This window comes from Ictalurus punctatus, chromosome 6 (genome assembly GCF_001660625.3).
Source record: "Ictalurus punctatus breed USDA103 chromosome 6, Coco_2.0, whole genome shotgun sequence".
NCBI classification, from domain to species: Eukaryota; Metazoa; Chordata; class Actinopteri; order Siluriformes; family Ictaluridae; genus Ictalurus; species Ictalurus punctatus.
In genome coordinates this window covers 18,503,249-18,521,386 of record NC_030421.2, presented here as the reverse complement: position 1 = coordinate 18,521,386, position 18,138 = coordinate 18,503,249, and the positions used below count along the sequence as shown (strand labels likewise).

The 18,138-nt window shown below is 37.9% G+C and overlaps 1 protein-coding gene across 3 annotated transcripts in view; it reads left to right on the top strand.

Moving 5' to 3' along the window:
• kcnh3 (potassium voltage-gated channel, subfamily H (eag-related), member 3) overlaps positions 1-18,138 on the top strand; it is a 169,821-nt gene that overhangs the window by 129,591 nt on the left and 22,092 nt on the right. For all 3 annotated transcript variants that reach the window (XM_053680932.1, XM_053680931.1, XM_017469594.3), the window contains 3 exons: positions 1,536-1,904; positions 9,721-9,920; positions 11,432-11,681. In XM_053680932.1, coding sequence (XP_053536907.1) covers positions 1,536-1,904; positions 9,721-9,920; positions 11,432-11,681 — 819 coding nt within the window. The remainder of the gene's footprint in view (positions 1-1,535; positions 1,905-9,720; positions 9,921-11,431; positions 11,682-18,138) is intronic.

Below are 18,138 nucleotides of genomic sequence, written 5' to 3'. Positions count from 1 at the left end.
AAATTTATCCGATTAAAGCATAGAGCTGTTAAAGCAGCCGATAGTGATACAAGTATTGCAAGACTCTTCTAGATGACCAGAAATGAGTGGGAAGACCAGTGAGAGCTGCAACTAAAGCAGAAGTGCTACTGCTTATTAGCAAACAAACATGATGGCATCTTTGTAGACAAAGGTGAATAATTTGAAGTTTAGAGTCAAGTAACACAGGTCACTCCAAGTAACAAGCCGTGTCTAAACCATTGCCAGAATGCAGAATATAGGCACTTTCTGTGTATGACCACATTTGAAAGTGTCAAATTAAATAAGCGGTTAAATTAAATAAATTGGCAGTTTTCCCGTGATAACAGTATGCGTGATCACTCAAGGCCAAAAATATAGAACGTTTTTAGTGACACTTTATGTAATAGAGATTTTCATGAAACTTACCTTAGCCCTTCTTAATATCTGACATAATATCAATTTTGATGCTGCTCTGACATTACAGCTAATACAAGTGACAGAGATTTGTTGACATTAGGTCGTGTTATGACACTTTGGAGGCTATTGTTATTTTATAATGTCACGACAATTGACTCTGTAGAGTCTTAAGGCCATTAAGTAAAGCGAGTCCCATAATTCAGTACTTAAAACAGCCTCCCCCCCCCCCCCCCCCCCCAACCTTTTTTCAGTCACGGCACGCTTTGAAAATGTAAATAATTTGTGGCACCCTACACAAACGCTAATGCTAGACAGCGTTAGCTACATGAGGATGAAGTTGATGGTCCAGAAGCATCTGGATCTTTTCTTTTAAGACATCTGTCCATATTCTTTTGCACTACACCCTCATCGTCACACGCTAATTATTAGGACAAAACACACGCATATGTTACGCATACAGGTCAGTGAGGGGGGGTCGAGGGGCAGGGAATTATTTTTATATATTATTTATTTTTATTATTATTATTAGTAGTAGTAGTACTAGTATGTGTGTGTGTCTGTCTTATTATTTCTGTGTCTGTGTTATTATTTCAGACATCAGATATTTATCATATATATTAAAAGTTTTATGCACATTTGAGCATTGTAGAAATATTTGAAGGATTTTTACATGCCACCCCGCTCTCATCAGACAGCATCCCAAGGTTGCTGTGGCACCTCGGTTGGGAAACACTGACTTAAAGTACTTAAACATAAAGTATATTATAGTAAATAATTTTTATAGTACTAAAAGTCAAGTAAATTCACTTTTATAATGTATATTACATTATATATATTATTATACATTACATTACATCGGTCTGGCAAGCAAGAAGTGTATTGAGCTACAGAGTCAGTAGTCGCAACAGAACCGTACATTTAACAAAAAAGTATTTCATTTGAGTTGGGTATTATGGCAGCTTCTGATAAAAAGTAACGCCTGATGGAATAGTAGTTTTAAAATGTTTATGTTTTTGTCACGAAGACTCCTGTAAGTTTCATGTAGCACTACTTTTACATAAAGCATCATCACGTTTACACTTCCTCGATCTCATGTGACTTCTTTCTTTTTCTCTCAGGCTGGCTGCATGAGTTAGCCAAACGCCTGGGCACGCCATACTTCCTCTCTCCCCTCACATCCGTCCTTCCAGAATCACTGAGGCCCAACAACCTGGATGGTCTGAGTGGCAACGTGAGCCAGTGGAACTCCTCCAGCAGTGATATAGTGGGGCAGGACTCTGTAGCAAACTCCACCCAGTTGAATGGGACTGGGGCAGGGCCAGTGGATGGTGTCGACTCGGTGCTGGGTGGTGGCCCATCAGTACGGAGTTCCTATGTGACGTCACTCTACTTCGCTCTAAGCAGCCTGACCAGCGTGGGCTTCGGCAATGTCTCAGCTAACACTGACTCCGAGAAGATCTTCTCCATTTGCACCATGCTGATTGGAGGTGAGAAATTAATAGGGTTGCACTAGAACCTGATTTATAACCAACAAGGTTACCACAGTGACAAGTGCCAAGTGCGCATGCTTGTTTTCGTTTGTGTTCTATTCCTGTCGCCACCCCGGCCTGTTTGTTATATGATCGTGTCCACCTGTTTTATGTTAGTCCTTGATTCGTTCGTCTGTTTATACCCTGTTGTGTCTGAGTATCTTGGTGAAGGCTTTCCTACTTTCCAAGATTATATTCCATGTTTATCCCCTCATCTGTGTTGCTGTTTATGATTATGATTTATCCATGTTTGTTATTGCTTGCCTGAAGGAACGCCTATAGCAGCCTTATGTAGTGTTCTTCTGACCTGAAGTGATGAAAAGGATTCACTTCATATACTCATTCTAAACAGCCATTTTTGGAAGGAAAAACTGATCCTGAGAGTCTTTGCACTGTTAATAAAAGGGCCACAGCAACTGGCAAACATACCTTACCAATTTCAGGAATGAAACATACAGACTAGTGATGAAGTAAAGGAAAAGTCAGTAAGGTGTTGGGCAGAGGCGAACCTAGATTACTTGGGGGCCCCAGGCAAAATAAACGTGTGGGGCCCTTCTGACAGATTTATGTTGTTATTACATCTTTGTGTTACCCAAAGATACTGTTGTGAGCCTTTAGCTCTGTGAAGGAATCGCAGTAGATGTGTATTTCGAAGACTTAATTTCCTTATTGAAAACAATCATAAGAATGTCGAAAATAAATAAAGAAGAGGCTACACTACAATTGCTGAACACAGTCTCAAAACCGTGTCCCTTCCACCTGTGAAATATGAACATTTTAACAAAATATTTCACAGGCTCCTACAGATATAATTATACAGGCAAGGGAAATATTTATATATATATATAATTTATTATTATAAATATATTGTTTTTAAATGTAATTTATAATTATAGTTAAATGTACATTTAAAACAGAACATGCATTATAAAAATATATATATATTCTTTGTTGTTTTCTTGTGATCACGACTTCATTTTCTCCTGATCTTGACATAACCGAAAGCTGTTTTCTCACGACGTTTTATTTATTCTCGCGCCTTGTGAATGGGACTGCTGTTACATGGCACAACTAAGTTATCATTGTATGGGTTTAGCTGCTACAGTGCCATGCAGAGTGCGTTATCTGTCCTTATGCTCTGCTCATGTGTTCACGTAACTTCGAATTCATATAGACATTTACAAACCTTGTTTTCCTGCTCAAAATGAGAGCGTGTTAGTGTTTCAGTTTCAGCCACTAAAATAATAATAATAATAATAATAATAATAATAATAATAATCGCTGTATATCTAGACTGACTGTGTGAGCTAGCATTTGGCAGAATTGAGACCTGTCAGCCAATAAGACATGAGTATTTCTCTTTATTTTCCTGTAAACCTTGTCTGATTGCTCTTGCCTCTGTTCACTGAAGATAAAATACATCTTTTACTGAAGTTCAGTTACGTAGTGACAGACCGCTACAAATGGAAAATTATTCGGGACTAAAGAAAAAAATCTTCAGGGCTACAGCCCCAAATACCCATTGGCCAGGTTACACTCCTGTTATTAACTAACATATTAACTAATGTAAACTATTGATTCACGGGAGCAAGAGACACAGTACCGGTACTTGCTAAGCAGTGCCACTGGTGTTGTGTGCATAATTCCCGGTACCTGTTGCATTTCAAGGTGAAATAAAACTGAAATTGGACTACTAGATGTTGGTTTGTTTGTCTTTGATTATCCCTGAGCTTCTGGCTGCCAGATAGGTTCACTTTTCAGATTCATGTTCAGGAATTAAAGCTCGCACATAAACAAGTCCTCAAATATGATAGTGCCCCCAAAGGGGCCTCCTTTAAGGGAGCTGCTGAGATGTTGCTGCGCATTATTTTAAGACAAAATTTTCTGATTATTTAAATGATCAGCCCTTGGGGGCCCTCTCTGTATGCGGGCCCCGGGCAAATGCCTGTCTTTCCTGCCCTGTAGGTACGCCTCTGGTGTTGGTTCTCTGGACAGGTCTCTGGAACTGTGCTGGAGGGATGAACACTGTTCTTCCAAAAGATATTGCCTCAGTTGGTGTTTTGATGAGTTAGCACCCTGTCCTGGGTGTTCTCCACCTTGAGTCCTCTGGGATAGGCTCCAGGCCCCCCTGACCCTGTGTGTGTAGGATGCAGAAAATGGCTGGTGTTTTGATGATGTTGCAGAGTACTGCCTAACACAAAACTCCAACATCTTCTAAAAAACCCCTTTATGTACAATACATTGTCAACCAGGAACCTTAATACAGACTTTGCAATGATCGAAAGCAGTGTTTTGGGTTTGCTGGATTCGGAGAGTGCTGGACCGGTGTATGCGAGGCTTTAAGCGAAGCAAAACACATTTCTCTTTCCCATAATCTTATTACCTTAAAACAGTACAGTGGAACATGTTGTGTGTGTGTGTCAGTCTGGTCATATTCACCCTCTGTTATTGCCACAGAGCGGAAAAAATAATCATAACCAAATCAAATCTTCAGTTGTTGGACATTCTGTGATGTACTCTATTATACAGATGGCTTGCTGACTCATAGTTAGAGGGTGAATCCAGAAGCGGTTTTGTTGTGATCTGCGGTTAGGAGACAAGAGTCTAATAAAACACTTTTCACTGAGTACAGTTCAGTTTAAACAGTTAACTCGCTATCTCTCTCTCTCTCCCTCTCTCTCTCCGCTAGGCTGTAATTATTCACACTAGAAGCTGGCCATAAACAAATATTTGGAAGTTGTTTTTGTTTTTTGTTTAAAAAGAAGATATTAAATTGTCTTACTGTTAAACGTCCCGTTTTTAAGTACAAAGCAGAAAACTACAAGAACTGAATTAAAACGAACTTAGAAGGTTGTTTTGCATATCCAACGAAGCCCATCTGCTGGAGTTGTGGCCTTGCATTATTATTCAAATTTAGCATCCAGATATAGCATTCACACTATGAGCAACGACGAACAATTTCCTAAAACAATGCTGTCCCTGATGGTCTCTCTTTATGTGATTGTGTCACTAATTTAAGCTTCACTTACTGTGTGAAACACTTCTCACAAGTGCTCTTAAGATGCGCTTTTAGGGAAATTTTGCTCTCGGTTTCAGCCGTGTCAGATCCGTCTAAAGCTTTAATGGGACTGTGGGGAAAGCTGCGTATGCTCAACATGTGTCTGGGGAAATGTGTGTGTTCTGTGCACAAATGCTTTGCCATGCTCTCCATGATCATTATTATAATTTGTGTTGGGAGGGCGCTATGCAGCGCGGCGCGATTGTTTTTCAACGCCCGGAGTCGTTCGAATATTCTGTTAGCTCGTTAACTGCTCCCAGCCCCTGGAGCTGACCTCATGAATATGCAGAAGCATGTGCTTTTGATTCTTGCTTTCCACCAGTGACTAGTGAGGATCACGTCACCATCTTCTGTTATGCAGCAAAAGTAGTAGTTGGCTTGAATACCACATCTTTGGATGCTTTCTACTTTATTTCCTAATTTCTTTTAGACTACATTTGTCTTTGCACGTAGTCCATCCCAGCATGCTGTGCTTCATGTACTAGAGTACACTTCCCTAAGCAGCAGTGGCTGTTAACCTCTGCGCCTCATTCAACCACATTTGCATTTATACCATGCTTTCCTTTGATATCCATTCCAATTAAAGAGTGTTTCTTCTAACCACGCTTCCTATTAAGCCACATCATTTATTGATTTCACTTATCAAGGGCCATGCTCCGAGTGCCTTATTCTCAGACCATTTCAGCAAGCACAAAACCTACAAACAGTATAAAGCATTTGTACAGAGGCTAACTGATTGCTAACGGTTTTTAAAAAAAACGACAACAGCACACAGTTACGCACTCACTGTGCGTAACTACACATTCATTAATGTAAATTAGGAAATTGCTAGTACTGTGTAAAAAAACAAGCCCTAGTCTGAAACTTAATATGCAAAAGACTTTCCCATTTGCTCTGACTGAATGTATTAAGGTTTAGATGGAAAAGGAAAAAAAGGGATGAAATCTGTCCCTTTGATTAAGTAAGGGCATTTCTTTTGGAATTAAATAATGAAAGGTTGAAAAATCAATGAGCATTAAATAATTATAGAGTATTACAGAGAATATTGCAGTAAGAGTTCAGGTCTGTCCATTGAAAAGAAAAATAACTATTCCCGTTCTACCAAGTTCAAAGTGATGTCTCCACTCGGTAAAGACACCTGACGAGCAGAAACCCAGAAACAAGGTTATGGTGTATTTACTATAAGCTACAGTAGGAGGAATAATATATTACAAGAGGAATCAGACAGAATATGTGGAATGTTGCTAAAGGATGAATACTGTAGTATACTATAGACAAAGTGTGTTGCTAAAGTAGGGAATACTGTAGTATACTGTATGAGGAATAGGATACTATAGACAGAATATGTTGCTATAGGAGGAATACTGTAGTATACTATATGAGGAATAGGATACTATAGGCAGAATATGTTGCTATAGGAAGAATACTGTCGTATACTATATGGGGAATACTCTAGTAATCTATAGACAGAATGTCTTGCTATAGGAGGAATACTGCAGCATACTATATGAGGAATAGGATATTATATGATGGATACTGTAGTATACTATATGAGGAATAGGATATTATATGATGGATACTGTAGTATACTATATGAGGAATAGGATATTATATGATGGACACTGTAGTATACTATATGAGGAATAGGATATTATATGATGGACACTGTAGTATACTATATGAGGAATAGGATATTATATGATGGACACTGTAGTATACTATATGAGGAATAGGATATTATATGATGGACACTGTAGTATACTATATGAGGAATAGGATATTATATGATGGACACTGTAGTATACTATATGAGGAATAGGATATTATATGATGGACACTGTAGTATACTATATGAGGAATAGGATATTATATGATGGATACTGTAGTATACTATATGAGGAATAGGATATTATATGATGGACACTGTAGTATACTATATGAGGAATAGGATATTATATGATGGACACTGTAGTATACTATATGAGGAATAGGATATTATATGATGGACACTGTAGTATACTATATGAGGAATAGGATATTATATGATGGACACTGTAGTATACTATATGAGGAATAGGATATTATATGATGGACACTGTAGTATACTATATGAGGAATAGGATATTATATGATGGACACTGTAGTATACTATATGAGGAATAGGATATTATATGATGGACACTGTAGTATACTATATGAGGAATAGGATATTATATGATGGACACTGTAGTATACTATATGAGGAATAGGATATTATATGATGGATACTGTAGTATACTATATGAGGAATAGGATATTATATGATGGACACTGTAGTATACTATATGAGGAATAGGATATTATATGATGGATACTGTAGTATACTATATGAGGAATAGGATATTATATGATGGATACTGTAGTATACTATATGAGGAATAGGATATTATATGATGGATACTGTAGTATACTATATGAGGAATAGGATATTATATGATGGACACTGTAGTATACTATATGAGGAATAGGATATTATATGATGGATACTGTAGTATACTATATGAGGAATAGGATATTATAGACAGAATATGTTGCTATAGGAGGAATCCAATGTTATAGGAGGAATATTGTAGTATAGAATAAGAAAAGCCCTGTGCTTCAGATGCATCCCCCTGCTTAGTCACACCAGTGAAAGCTAAACATGTTTCATTTTGTTACATTCTAATGTATAGCTTTTGTTTTGGGTGGAAACCACAGAGACACTGGTAGAACCTGTGAAACTACACACACACACACACACACACACACACACACACACACACACACACACACAAATGGCGCGCAGTCAAAACAGGTTACTAAAGGAGTGCAGGGATTACTAAGGAAGATTACTAAGGAATACTGTATGTTACTTTAAGACTAGACTACCATAGGAGGAACCAACTATTATAGGAGGAAAGGTATTTTATATATAGGAGGAGGAGAGGAATACTGTAATACCATACTATATGAATAATACTGATGCACAGGTATACAGGAACAGGTATAATCCCGTTATTTAAGTATTTCCCTCTTCCCTCTATGCAGTGTCCTTTATAAGGATTTCCAGGCTTCTAACACCTCAGGCTCAATGGATCAGCGACTTATCCCCCAGTGGTTAAATTAGCAAGTGTGAGGGGAAATTGGGAAACAAATGCTCTAAGGGTGTAAGGGATTGAGAAAAGGAGAGATGCTGCGGTGGGTTATAATGAAGAATACAGCACTCATGGTGCAGGAATAGAGTTCTATTTGAGATGTGAGTCTGAGAGAGGAAGAAGTGTCTCTGAGAGCGTGGGTCTGATTTTAGGACCATGTCCTCCAAGGCACGCGGGAGGTGGAGAGAGATCTATGCAGCTGAGAGGGTGAGACACACAACCCAAAATTTCCGAATCTGCCACCACATGTGATCACTAGAGGCCATTACTCTCCCATCCAGCTGACAGCTGCTGTGCCACCCACATGCAGTAATCTGACACACACACACACACACACACATATATATATATATACACGTACCCGTTTTAGCTCATAACAGGCAATGTAACTACTACCACATATTGTTGTAAACATCCACATTATAACCAAAACAAGCATGTACACACTGGTAATTATTGTCAATAGTAGCACAACACCTGTCTCACACACACACACACACACACACACACACACACACACACACACACACACACACACACACTTCCAGTGGTACTAATACTTGCAGCTCATTAGTCTGAGGTCTATACACCTACAGATGTGTGTTCACTGATTTGAATAACAGTCCCACTGGAGTATACTGCTTTACGGCACAGCCTCTTATAATAACCACAACTCAAAAGAGGCCAAACAAAATTAAAATGATGGTCAGAAGGTAGACTTTGAATGATTTCTTGTCTAAAGTGTGGAAGTCCTTGTAAATTTCTTGTCTAACTGTGTTATCTAACTGTAATATAAATTCCACAGACCCCTTCAGTACTGATTCATTTTCTGAACATTATTTATACACGGTGGAATAACATTTTCTCTATTTTTGGTTCGATTCGACTTGTTTTTGAGATATCGAAGTTTGAATTAAACCCATCCGATTCAAGTGACCCGATCAAATTGTTGAATAACTATCAGAACTCAGTAATAAATAGAACTTTGATAACTAGCGGGTTATGACTTGAAATAAAATGAGAAATCAATGAGGACTACGCTTCATAGATCCCCGGGAAGGGGGGGGGAGGGGGGGGGTTGTCTCAGTGCCACTAAGCTAAATAAAGACATAAAGAAATAAGTTATTTTACACTAGAGCGGGCCAAGCAGTTTCTTTCTGTGTCTTTTTCTTGCACGTTCCAAGTGGCAATTTTTGAAGTAATTCTTACAATCTATGGTTGAAATTGAATCCAGTGTGTTATTCAGTTACTGTGAGGATATCAGTATTGGATCAGTATCAGTTATTATCCAATAATCAGAGCTTTGACATCAGTATCACATCAAGAATGGGATCAGTACATCCCTCTACTGCAATGCTTCAGCCAAACTGCTGAGCTATATGTAGCCTGGTACATGTTGGACCCCGATGATGATAATGCTGATTTCCAGAACAGAAAGGGGAGTTGATGAGTCTTTTAACACAAGCCTACATGATTGGCTTTGTGGCACAGTACCTACAGTCAGAATTGTACTTACCCTTGTCAAATGCTTCTCTTCTCTTAGCGCTGATGCACGCCGTAGTCTTCGGTAACGTCACAGCCATCATCCAGCGCATGTACTCCCGCCGCTCACTTTACCACACACGCACCAAAGACCTAAAGGACTTCATCCGCGTTCACCGATTGCCCAAGGCCTTGGAACAGCGCATGCTGGAGTGCTTTCAGACCACGTGGTCCGTTAACAACGGCATCGACGTCAGTGAGGTGAGTTTCTCCAGCTTTGTGCACAGCACTTCCTGTTTCCAGGTCAAGGAAAACAGGATACAATTGGGTTTGGATTCAGTAGCATTTTGAACCCTGTAATCCCTCTACTGAACCCTCTAATCCCACTAATGTAAAGAACATATGTGAAAAATAATCTGAATGAATTTCATTTCAGCAAAAGCATCATTAGAATGTGGATGGTAGACTGGCATTACATAACCTTTCATTGCTCAGTGTATGAGAGCTATTCTGACCAATTCATTCTCTTTTCAATGTACTTTATTTCAGTACTTTATTTTTTTCTACAGAAAGTCACTGTCTGTCACCATTTCACTCACCTTTTCCCTTCTATCACCTGTTCTCTATTTCTCAGTCTCCCTTGTGTTCCCTCATAATCATCTTTCCCAGCAGCTCCTTTAGCTCCATTTCATAAGGTGCTTTTAGTTGTCTAGTCTTCTGTAAAATCAGGCCACTTTCTTCATACCTCTCTTTCGCACTTTCACATCAATCATTCTCCTGCCGGTGGACGAACGATGTCGTTTATGCGCAGATATCAGCTCATTGAATGTGTTGTGTGAAGTGTACTGAGACTTCATTTTGTTGAAAACTTGTTAAAGGAAACCTCCAGCCTGAAATACATTAAATACAGTAAGTCAGTAGTTCTTAACCTGGAGAGATCGGAAGGGAGGAAGAGAGAAAATTGTTTTCAAGAAAAAAACACAGACAGGGCATCATTTGAATACTCTGTGTATTTTATTGCTTTTCAAATAGAATGTGCATAAATGAAAAACCCCGCGTTCCCTCTCCCCCTGTATTTTCTTGTTGCTGGGGAGAGGCGGAGCTTAGCCTGCCTTTTATCTAGCTGTCAGTGCAGACCAGTGTTGCCAACTTAGCGACTTTTCAGACCCCTTTAGCGCCTTTTTTTTTTTTTTAAAGCACCTAGCGACAAATCTAGCGACTTTTTGGACAAACATTAGTTACATTCCAAATATCACCAGTACTGTCCTCCAAGCGCGAGGTCTTGCTTTCCCGTTGCACTCACACCTCTCTCTGCGTCTGCTCTGTTCAGTGAGGGGCTGAGAGCCGTAGCAGCACATTCCGGTGACCGCACGGCAGCTGACACAGACATGAATGTAAAAAGAAGCGAGCACAGATGTCCCAATGATAACGAGACACGCCCTTCGTCCCAATTTAGGCCTACATCATTCTTATATAAATGTTTTTAGAATGCAAGATGAATGTAATGCAGCATGTTTTACATGTAAAACAGTACACGTTATTACGGCCTAGTTCTCTTGTTCAAAGTAGTTATAGTGTTCAGAAATATTTTTGATCATTCATGTACCTGTCCGTTATATAGTTTTATAAAAGTCATAAAAGTTATTGAAAAAAAACATAAAAGTTATGAAAAATAATTAAAAAAGTACAAAAACACAGAAGCGAAAAAAATCGATCTATCTATCGATCTTTCTCCTATAATGTTGCTGTTCTCTCTCCGTTCCTCCCCCCAGCTGCTGAAGGACTTCCCCGATGAGTTGCGAGCAGACATCGCCATGCACCTGAACAAAGAGCTACTGCTGCTGCCGCTCTTCGAGTCGGCCAGTCATGGGTGTCTACGCTCGCTCTCGCTGATCATTAAGACGTCGTTCTGTGCACCCGGAGAGTTCCTCATCCGTCAGGGCGACGCACTGCAGGCCATCTACTTTGTGTGCTCAGGCTCCATGGAGGTGCTCAAGGACAACACAGTACTGGCCATTCTGGGTGAGAGAGAGGCTCGACTCATTAACACTGCTGCAGACAGTCAAGCATGTAACGTGTATTATAGTTTATCTAAAGCTCAGTTTAACCCTCAAACCTCAAAATAACTTTAAATAAAAGAGTGGCTGTAATCTTAACTTCCGTTAACCACAGCAATATATATATATATATATATATATATATATATATATATATATATATATATAAAACATAAATTGTTTCAGAAATTATATTATAACAAAATCTAAGATAAAACAAAGGCAACCTGAGTAAACACAAAGTACAGTTTATAAATGATAATGTCATTTATCGAAGCAAAAAAAATATCCAATACCAATTGGGCCTGTGTGAAAATGTATTTGCCCCCATATCTTAATTCCCCAAATCTATGAAACTGCATTTATAATAGGGTTCAGCTGGACTAGACACAACCAGGCCTGATTACTGCAAACTCTTACAGTAAATACTTTTTCACAGCACTGTATATGCCTTTTCTACTTTTTAGTGTTTTTTTTTTTTTAAGGCAAAAACATTATATCTTACAGGAATGTTTATTTGGTATTTATTAGTGTTATAAATCCAGATTGCAGCACAGAATAAAATATTTGATCTCACCAGGTTGGATGAAAGATCTGCGGTGCACATATTTCCAGTATGTTTATACTCTTAGAAGATTTATTTTTTTTAAATGGTTAATGGTCCTAGGTGTTTAAATTGCTAGATTTACCCGTTCTTTACGGGCGCATGACAAAAGCGATCTAAAATACTGAATGTGCTGCCAAAGCTTTATTGAATGTCAACACAACCTTCCAATGTGTTATTACTCATCTTACACAAACATGCCACAACGTGTTGAATAATTACGTGATTAAATTATTAAATGTAAAATCTGTATCTTAATAAATGATTCGCCTGTAGCTAAATGAAACCGGGCTCCAAGCAGAGGATTTCATTTTATCTCTTTGACAAAAATGAGACAGTGTGTACTTTGTTGGCATGTTTGTGATTGCGCTTGTAATGATGAACATGTTCTTAACATTTACTTTGGCCTGTGTTGTTTTCCTGAAGGATTAAGCACTTTTGCAGGCTCTTTCAATATTCAGTGAGCTGGTAGAACTGATGTAAGAAGTGCATATTTGATGGAGAGATGAAAAATGGAACCATGGGGACAGTTATTTGGCTGATTGTGTGTTATAGACAGAGCAAAGATGAATAATACAGAAAGAGACTTTGAAATAGAATGTCAGGGATGTTTGGGTGAATGCACACAAAGGAGTCAAGGAGAGTAGTGAAAGAATTTTTCGGGTTAAAAAGACAAAACTGAGCGTGCTGATGTTTCACAAATCCAAGTTTTTTCACCCTCGGCTGGACTTGGACATGTAGCAGCAGAGGCATGAGTGTAAATGTGTTAATAGTTACAGCTACAGATTAGAGGAGATCCTGTGTGGAAATTAATAGGAGGTACAGAGAGAGAGAGAGAGAGAGAACCAACAGGGTGGCACCACTACTCCAAAAATGGTGGGGCAAATTTTTGTCTGAGAGAAGACGTACATCTGTCATTTGTGTATAAAAACATACAGACTAACTATGTATTTTGCTTTTAGCGCTATATGGAGCCAGGGTCTGATCATAAGACGTGTTCACGTTCCGCAGTAGGCTGTTTGTCACTGTAGTAACTGTCGCTAAACTTTTTTCCAGTTTACTTACTTAGTTTATCTGAAGAATGTCATTTGAGGAACGTTTCTATAATCGATTCAGAATACAGAAAATGTGCATATGTCACCTAAATATTGAAACATTAGCAATAGAGTGCTGCAGGGATGACGTATTTTTGTAGGCCAACCCGGAAGTTAGCATCACGCTGGTTCCTTTCGAGAAAAAGTCAGTAAGTTTTTTTTTTCCATTGGCTTTTGGATTACTGGAGAAAATAAGCACTGTGACCAACGAAAGTTTATGATTCTTACATGTTTTGTTCATCAAGATGATCTTCACAAATGAACACGACTTTTGTGAAGTTTGAAGCGTAAATACAAGTACAAGAGTAAAAAGCTAAAGTCAGGCTATAAATGAACTACAGCACGGTCATATGAGTTCGACGTCACCACCACGATGATAAATCTACAAGTTGGAAAGTTTGAGGTGGAATAGTTCGAAAGAGCGCGAGTATAAACACAACAAGGCTGTAGTAGATGAGTTTTCCTGTTCAGCATGATGACGTTTAATGTCCCTCCGTAGTCCCATTTAGCTACTTGTTAACGGCCACCTTTTTCAAGACAAAAGCTTAAAAAATCAGGAGTGGGGTATCACTTATGTATTTTATGTCATAGAATAAAACATGAAAATATCTTGAGCTTGTGTTAACCCCGGGCCTGATTTCAGACATTTAACCAAAAACCCATTCAAAAAACCCACTGACTTCGGGACAATGGAACCGGAAAATGCTAACTCATTTCTGGGTTTTAGGACTGATTTTCGCAGCACTCTATACTATACCAGTGAGCGCCAAAGTGAGATCCCCTTTAGGAGAAATAGCCCCCGAACTGTTTTCGACCGAGTCAGATCTGTCTGTTATTGCCTGCAGTGCTGGGTCTCCGCCCTGTTTGTATGCTCATAAAGTATGCAGCTGAAGACACACTCGGATGCACACATGCACATGCGCACACAAACACACACATGTCTACATTTCCATATTTTAACTAAGAGCAGAAACATTTTGCACATCAAGAATTATGTCTCCGTCTCTCTCTCTCTCACACACACACACACACACACACACACACACACACAAATGCAGACTGGATTTTACTAAACAAACCTCATCCATCCACCACCTCCTCCTGATGTCTTGGAGGCACATCATTTTAAGCTCTACTGAACAGTAACTGTCCCACTTCCTCTCTCTCTCTCTCTCTCTCTCTCTCTCTCGCTGTCTCTCTCTCTCACTCTCTCGCTCTCTCTCTCCCAAAATAATTCCCCACCCGAGCATCATTTTCACAAGCCGTTATTACACTTATTAATTGCATCATTTAATCTAGTAGTAGGAACGGAACCCTGGCTGTTTGCTTTAACACACATTAGAGTCATATGTGCACCATGAAATTGCACAAATGCAAGCAGTTTCTTATCTTTTGTCTGTTTAACAAAACAAAAAAAAAGGCCATTACATTTTGTAAACAGTCCTTTCAAGGCAACACACAGTCTACGAGCACATAAAAATAATAATTATAATATCTGACACACAGAACTGACAGTTCAATTTTTCATGTTGTGGACAAAAGGCTGTATATATTTCTTATAGTTATGAGATAAAAACTCGTTTGTAATTCATTCAGTGAGAGAAATTAGAGAAAAAGATTGCATCAAGCTCTCTAAAAGGTACTGAAGACCCAAGAGGCCATGTACAGTGAGGGAAAGAAGTATTTGATCCCCTGCTGATTTTGTACGTTTGCCCACTGACAAAGAAATGATCAGTCTATAATTTTAATGGTAGATTTATTTGAACAGTGAGAGACAGAATAACAACAAAAAAATCCAGAAAAACGCATGTCAAAAATGTTATAAATTGATTTGTATTTTAATGAGGGAAATAAGTATTTGACCCCTCTGCAAAACATGACTTTGTACTTGGTGGTAAAACCCTTATTGGCAATCACAGAGGTCAGACATTTCTTGTAGTTGGCCACTGTATTACTTTTTATTGTTTTTTCTTGTTTTCTCATTATCAAGACTACTTTTCTCGTGATATCGACATAACAAAAAGTTGTTTTCCTTTGATCACGACTTGATTTTTCTGTGTGCTCGACATAACAGCACGTTGTTTTTATTGTTCAGGAGGCAGCAAAAGCTTAGCGCAATGCCGCAGCATCATGGAGATCACGAGACAATGTTGGGATCACGAGAAAACAATTTTTTTTTATGTTAAGATTACAAGAAAATTAAGTTGTGATCATGAGAAAACAAAAAAGAAAACATAATAATGCATGGCCACTTAGGGCTTCTGTAAAAGAGATCTTCAGTTGTCCCTTTGAGGAAGCATTTAAAGTTCTCTGTAGAACCATTTGCAGAATCCTTTTAGGCAGCTAAGAACCTTGAACTATCCAAAGAAACCGTTATGTTTTTGTGAGTAACAACTTGATTCTTTTCTCACAAACTGAATTTCATGATCCGACACAAATTGATCACAGAATTGATTTCATGAGTCACCAAATTTCTTTTGCGTCATTTCTCATGTTAACTTATTTTCCGACTCGAAAATTTCATTTCATATCTCAGATTTAATTTTGTGTCACAAAATACGGTCATTTCATGACTCATATAATAAATTAGGTTTTGGTATAGTGCAGTTGTTTATTTAGCAGATTGTAACAGCAGTGTTGGATGCTGGAAATGAAGATATGAGTGGAGGTATGAAGCAGATGTGGAACTACATTTGTAATTTTGGGCTCATTCTTTACACCAACAAAGTATGAAACCTAATTTCACTGCTATTGTGACATAGCCTATATAAAATTAATGGAATACAAATCCTGACCTGAGTGTTGTACACTTCCAGCTGAGGTTAAACTGAATATGGCAGAAGCTAATAATACGAAAGTCATAAAATGGTGTAGATATTCCTCAAGAAATTTGACATAAGACAAATAAGATGAAATCACAGGATCGTTATAGACCACTCAGACATTACTGGTCACAGGTTACTGCTGTACATGAATTAATATCATCTCACACTCATTTATTTAATATTAGATCTGTAAATAATGAATTATATATTGAAATACACTGTTGTAATGACTATAGACTAGAGGTGTGTGTGCTTTGTGTAGTCTCATGAATGCGGTGTGTGTATTATCCACCAGTAGGAAACCTGCTCACACACACACACACACTCACACACACACACACACACACACACACTCAGTGCCAGCCACATGCGTGATGAATAAAGGTATAACTCATATAAACATAACATAAATGACCTCTGACATACACTGACACTGAATATTACTAATTCATCATAGTCACAGAAAGGAAATTCCCATCACACACACACACACACACACACACTGTAAAAACAGACTGCTCAGCCTCGGTGTGGCCCCTAATGGCTTTTTTTTTTTTTAAAGCTCTTTAAATGATAATTGGAATGGTAAAGAGGGAACTGCCTCTTTTCAGAGTAGAGCGCTCGCTTCTTTTCTGACATTTTTCAGGAGCCTCACCGCAATTTCTTTCCTCGGTCTCCTCACTGGACTGTTTTTACTCCTAATAGATTGTGATAGTTTAAGATTCAAATTGATTTCACGAAAACAATATATTAAAAATATTAAACTCAAAAATATTTGATGTTATTAGTAGCAGGATTTCAAACAAAACATTTTTAATATAAAAAAAAAACGAGGGCAGTGTGGTTGGATTTGGTTGCATTTCACACACATTATGTAATTATGTAATAAGGTATTATAATAATAATAATACATTTAATACATTTATAATACATAATACATTTTTTAAAAGCACCTTTCACGACACCCAAGGGCACAAATACAACATGCAAATACAATTCACAAAATATATATATATATATATATATATATATATATATATATATATATATATATATATATATAATTACAATATTATACATAAAACACATATTATAATGAAGTATTATGTAACCATGCCACAGAGTATATTCAAGCCTGAAGAGATGAGTTTTTAAAGAACTTATGAATCCTGAAATGGGTTCACGGTTGCGGATGAGATGGGGAAGGGAATTCCAGAGCTTAGGGGCAATGTGACTAAAGGCTCTTCCACCCATGGCATAAACACTAATGCTACCTCTAAGCCTAACTTTCATACAACCTTCATAACTTTCAGTATAAACTGAATGGTGCTCTGAACTTGTGGGGATTTACTTTATCCGAGTGTATTTAAGAGTTGATAGTAGTTCTTTTACCCTAAATCTTCTCAGACATCATGATCTAAACAGTTCTCTTTTGCCTGGTTACAGTCATGTTCAATCAGTCTTGTTTCTGTGCACTTAGTATCAATACCACAACCAATCATCACAAAAAAATAAATAATTTATTTCATTTGACATCTTAGGGAGTTTTTCCTTGCCACCGTCGCCACTCAGTGGCTTGCTCAGTTGGGATAAATTCGCACCTTTAATATCTGTATGCCATGTTGATATTTCTGTAAAGCTGCTTTGAGACAGTGTCTATTGTAAAAAGCGCTATACAAATAAAATTGAATTGAATTGAATTGAATTGAATTGATTTCACACAGAACACTGAAATCGGGTTATCTGAATAGTTATGAATTGTCGGACCAAATCTTAATTTTATTTAAAATCCCGCACTTTTTAAATAAAAAAAAATGTATAGCCATACATAAAACCAAATATACACAAATTAAGAAGAAATTATAAAGATTAAAAATAATTGATTCATATTACTCCATT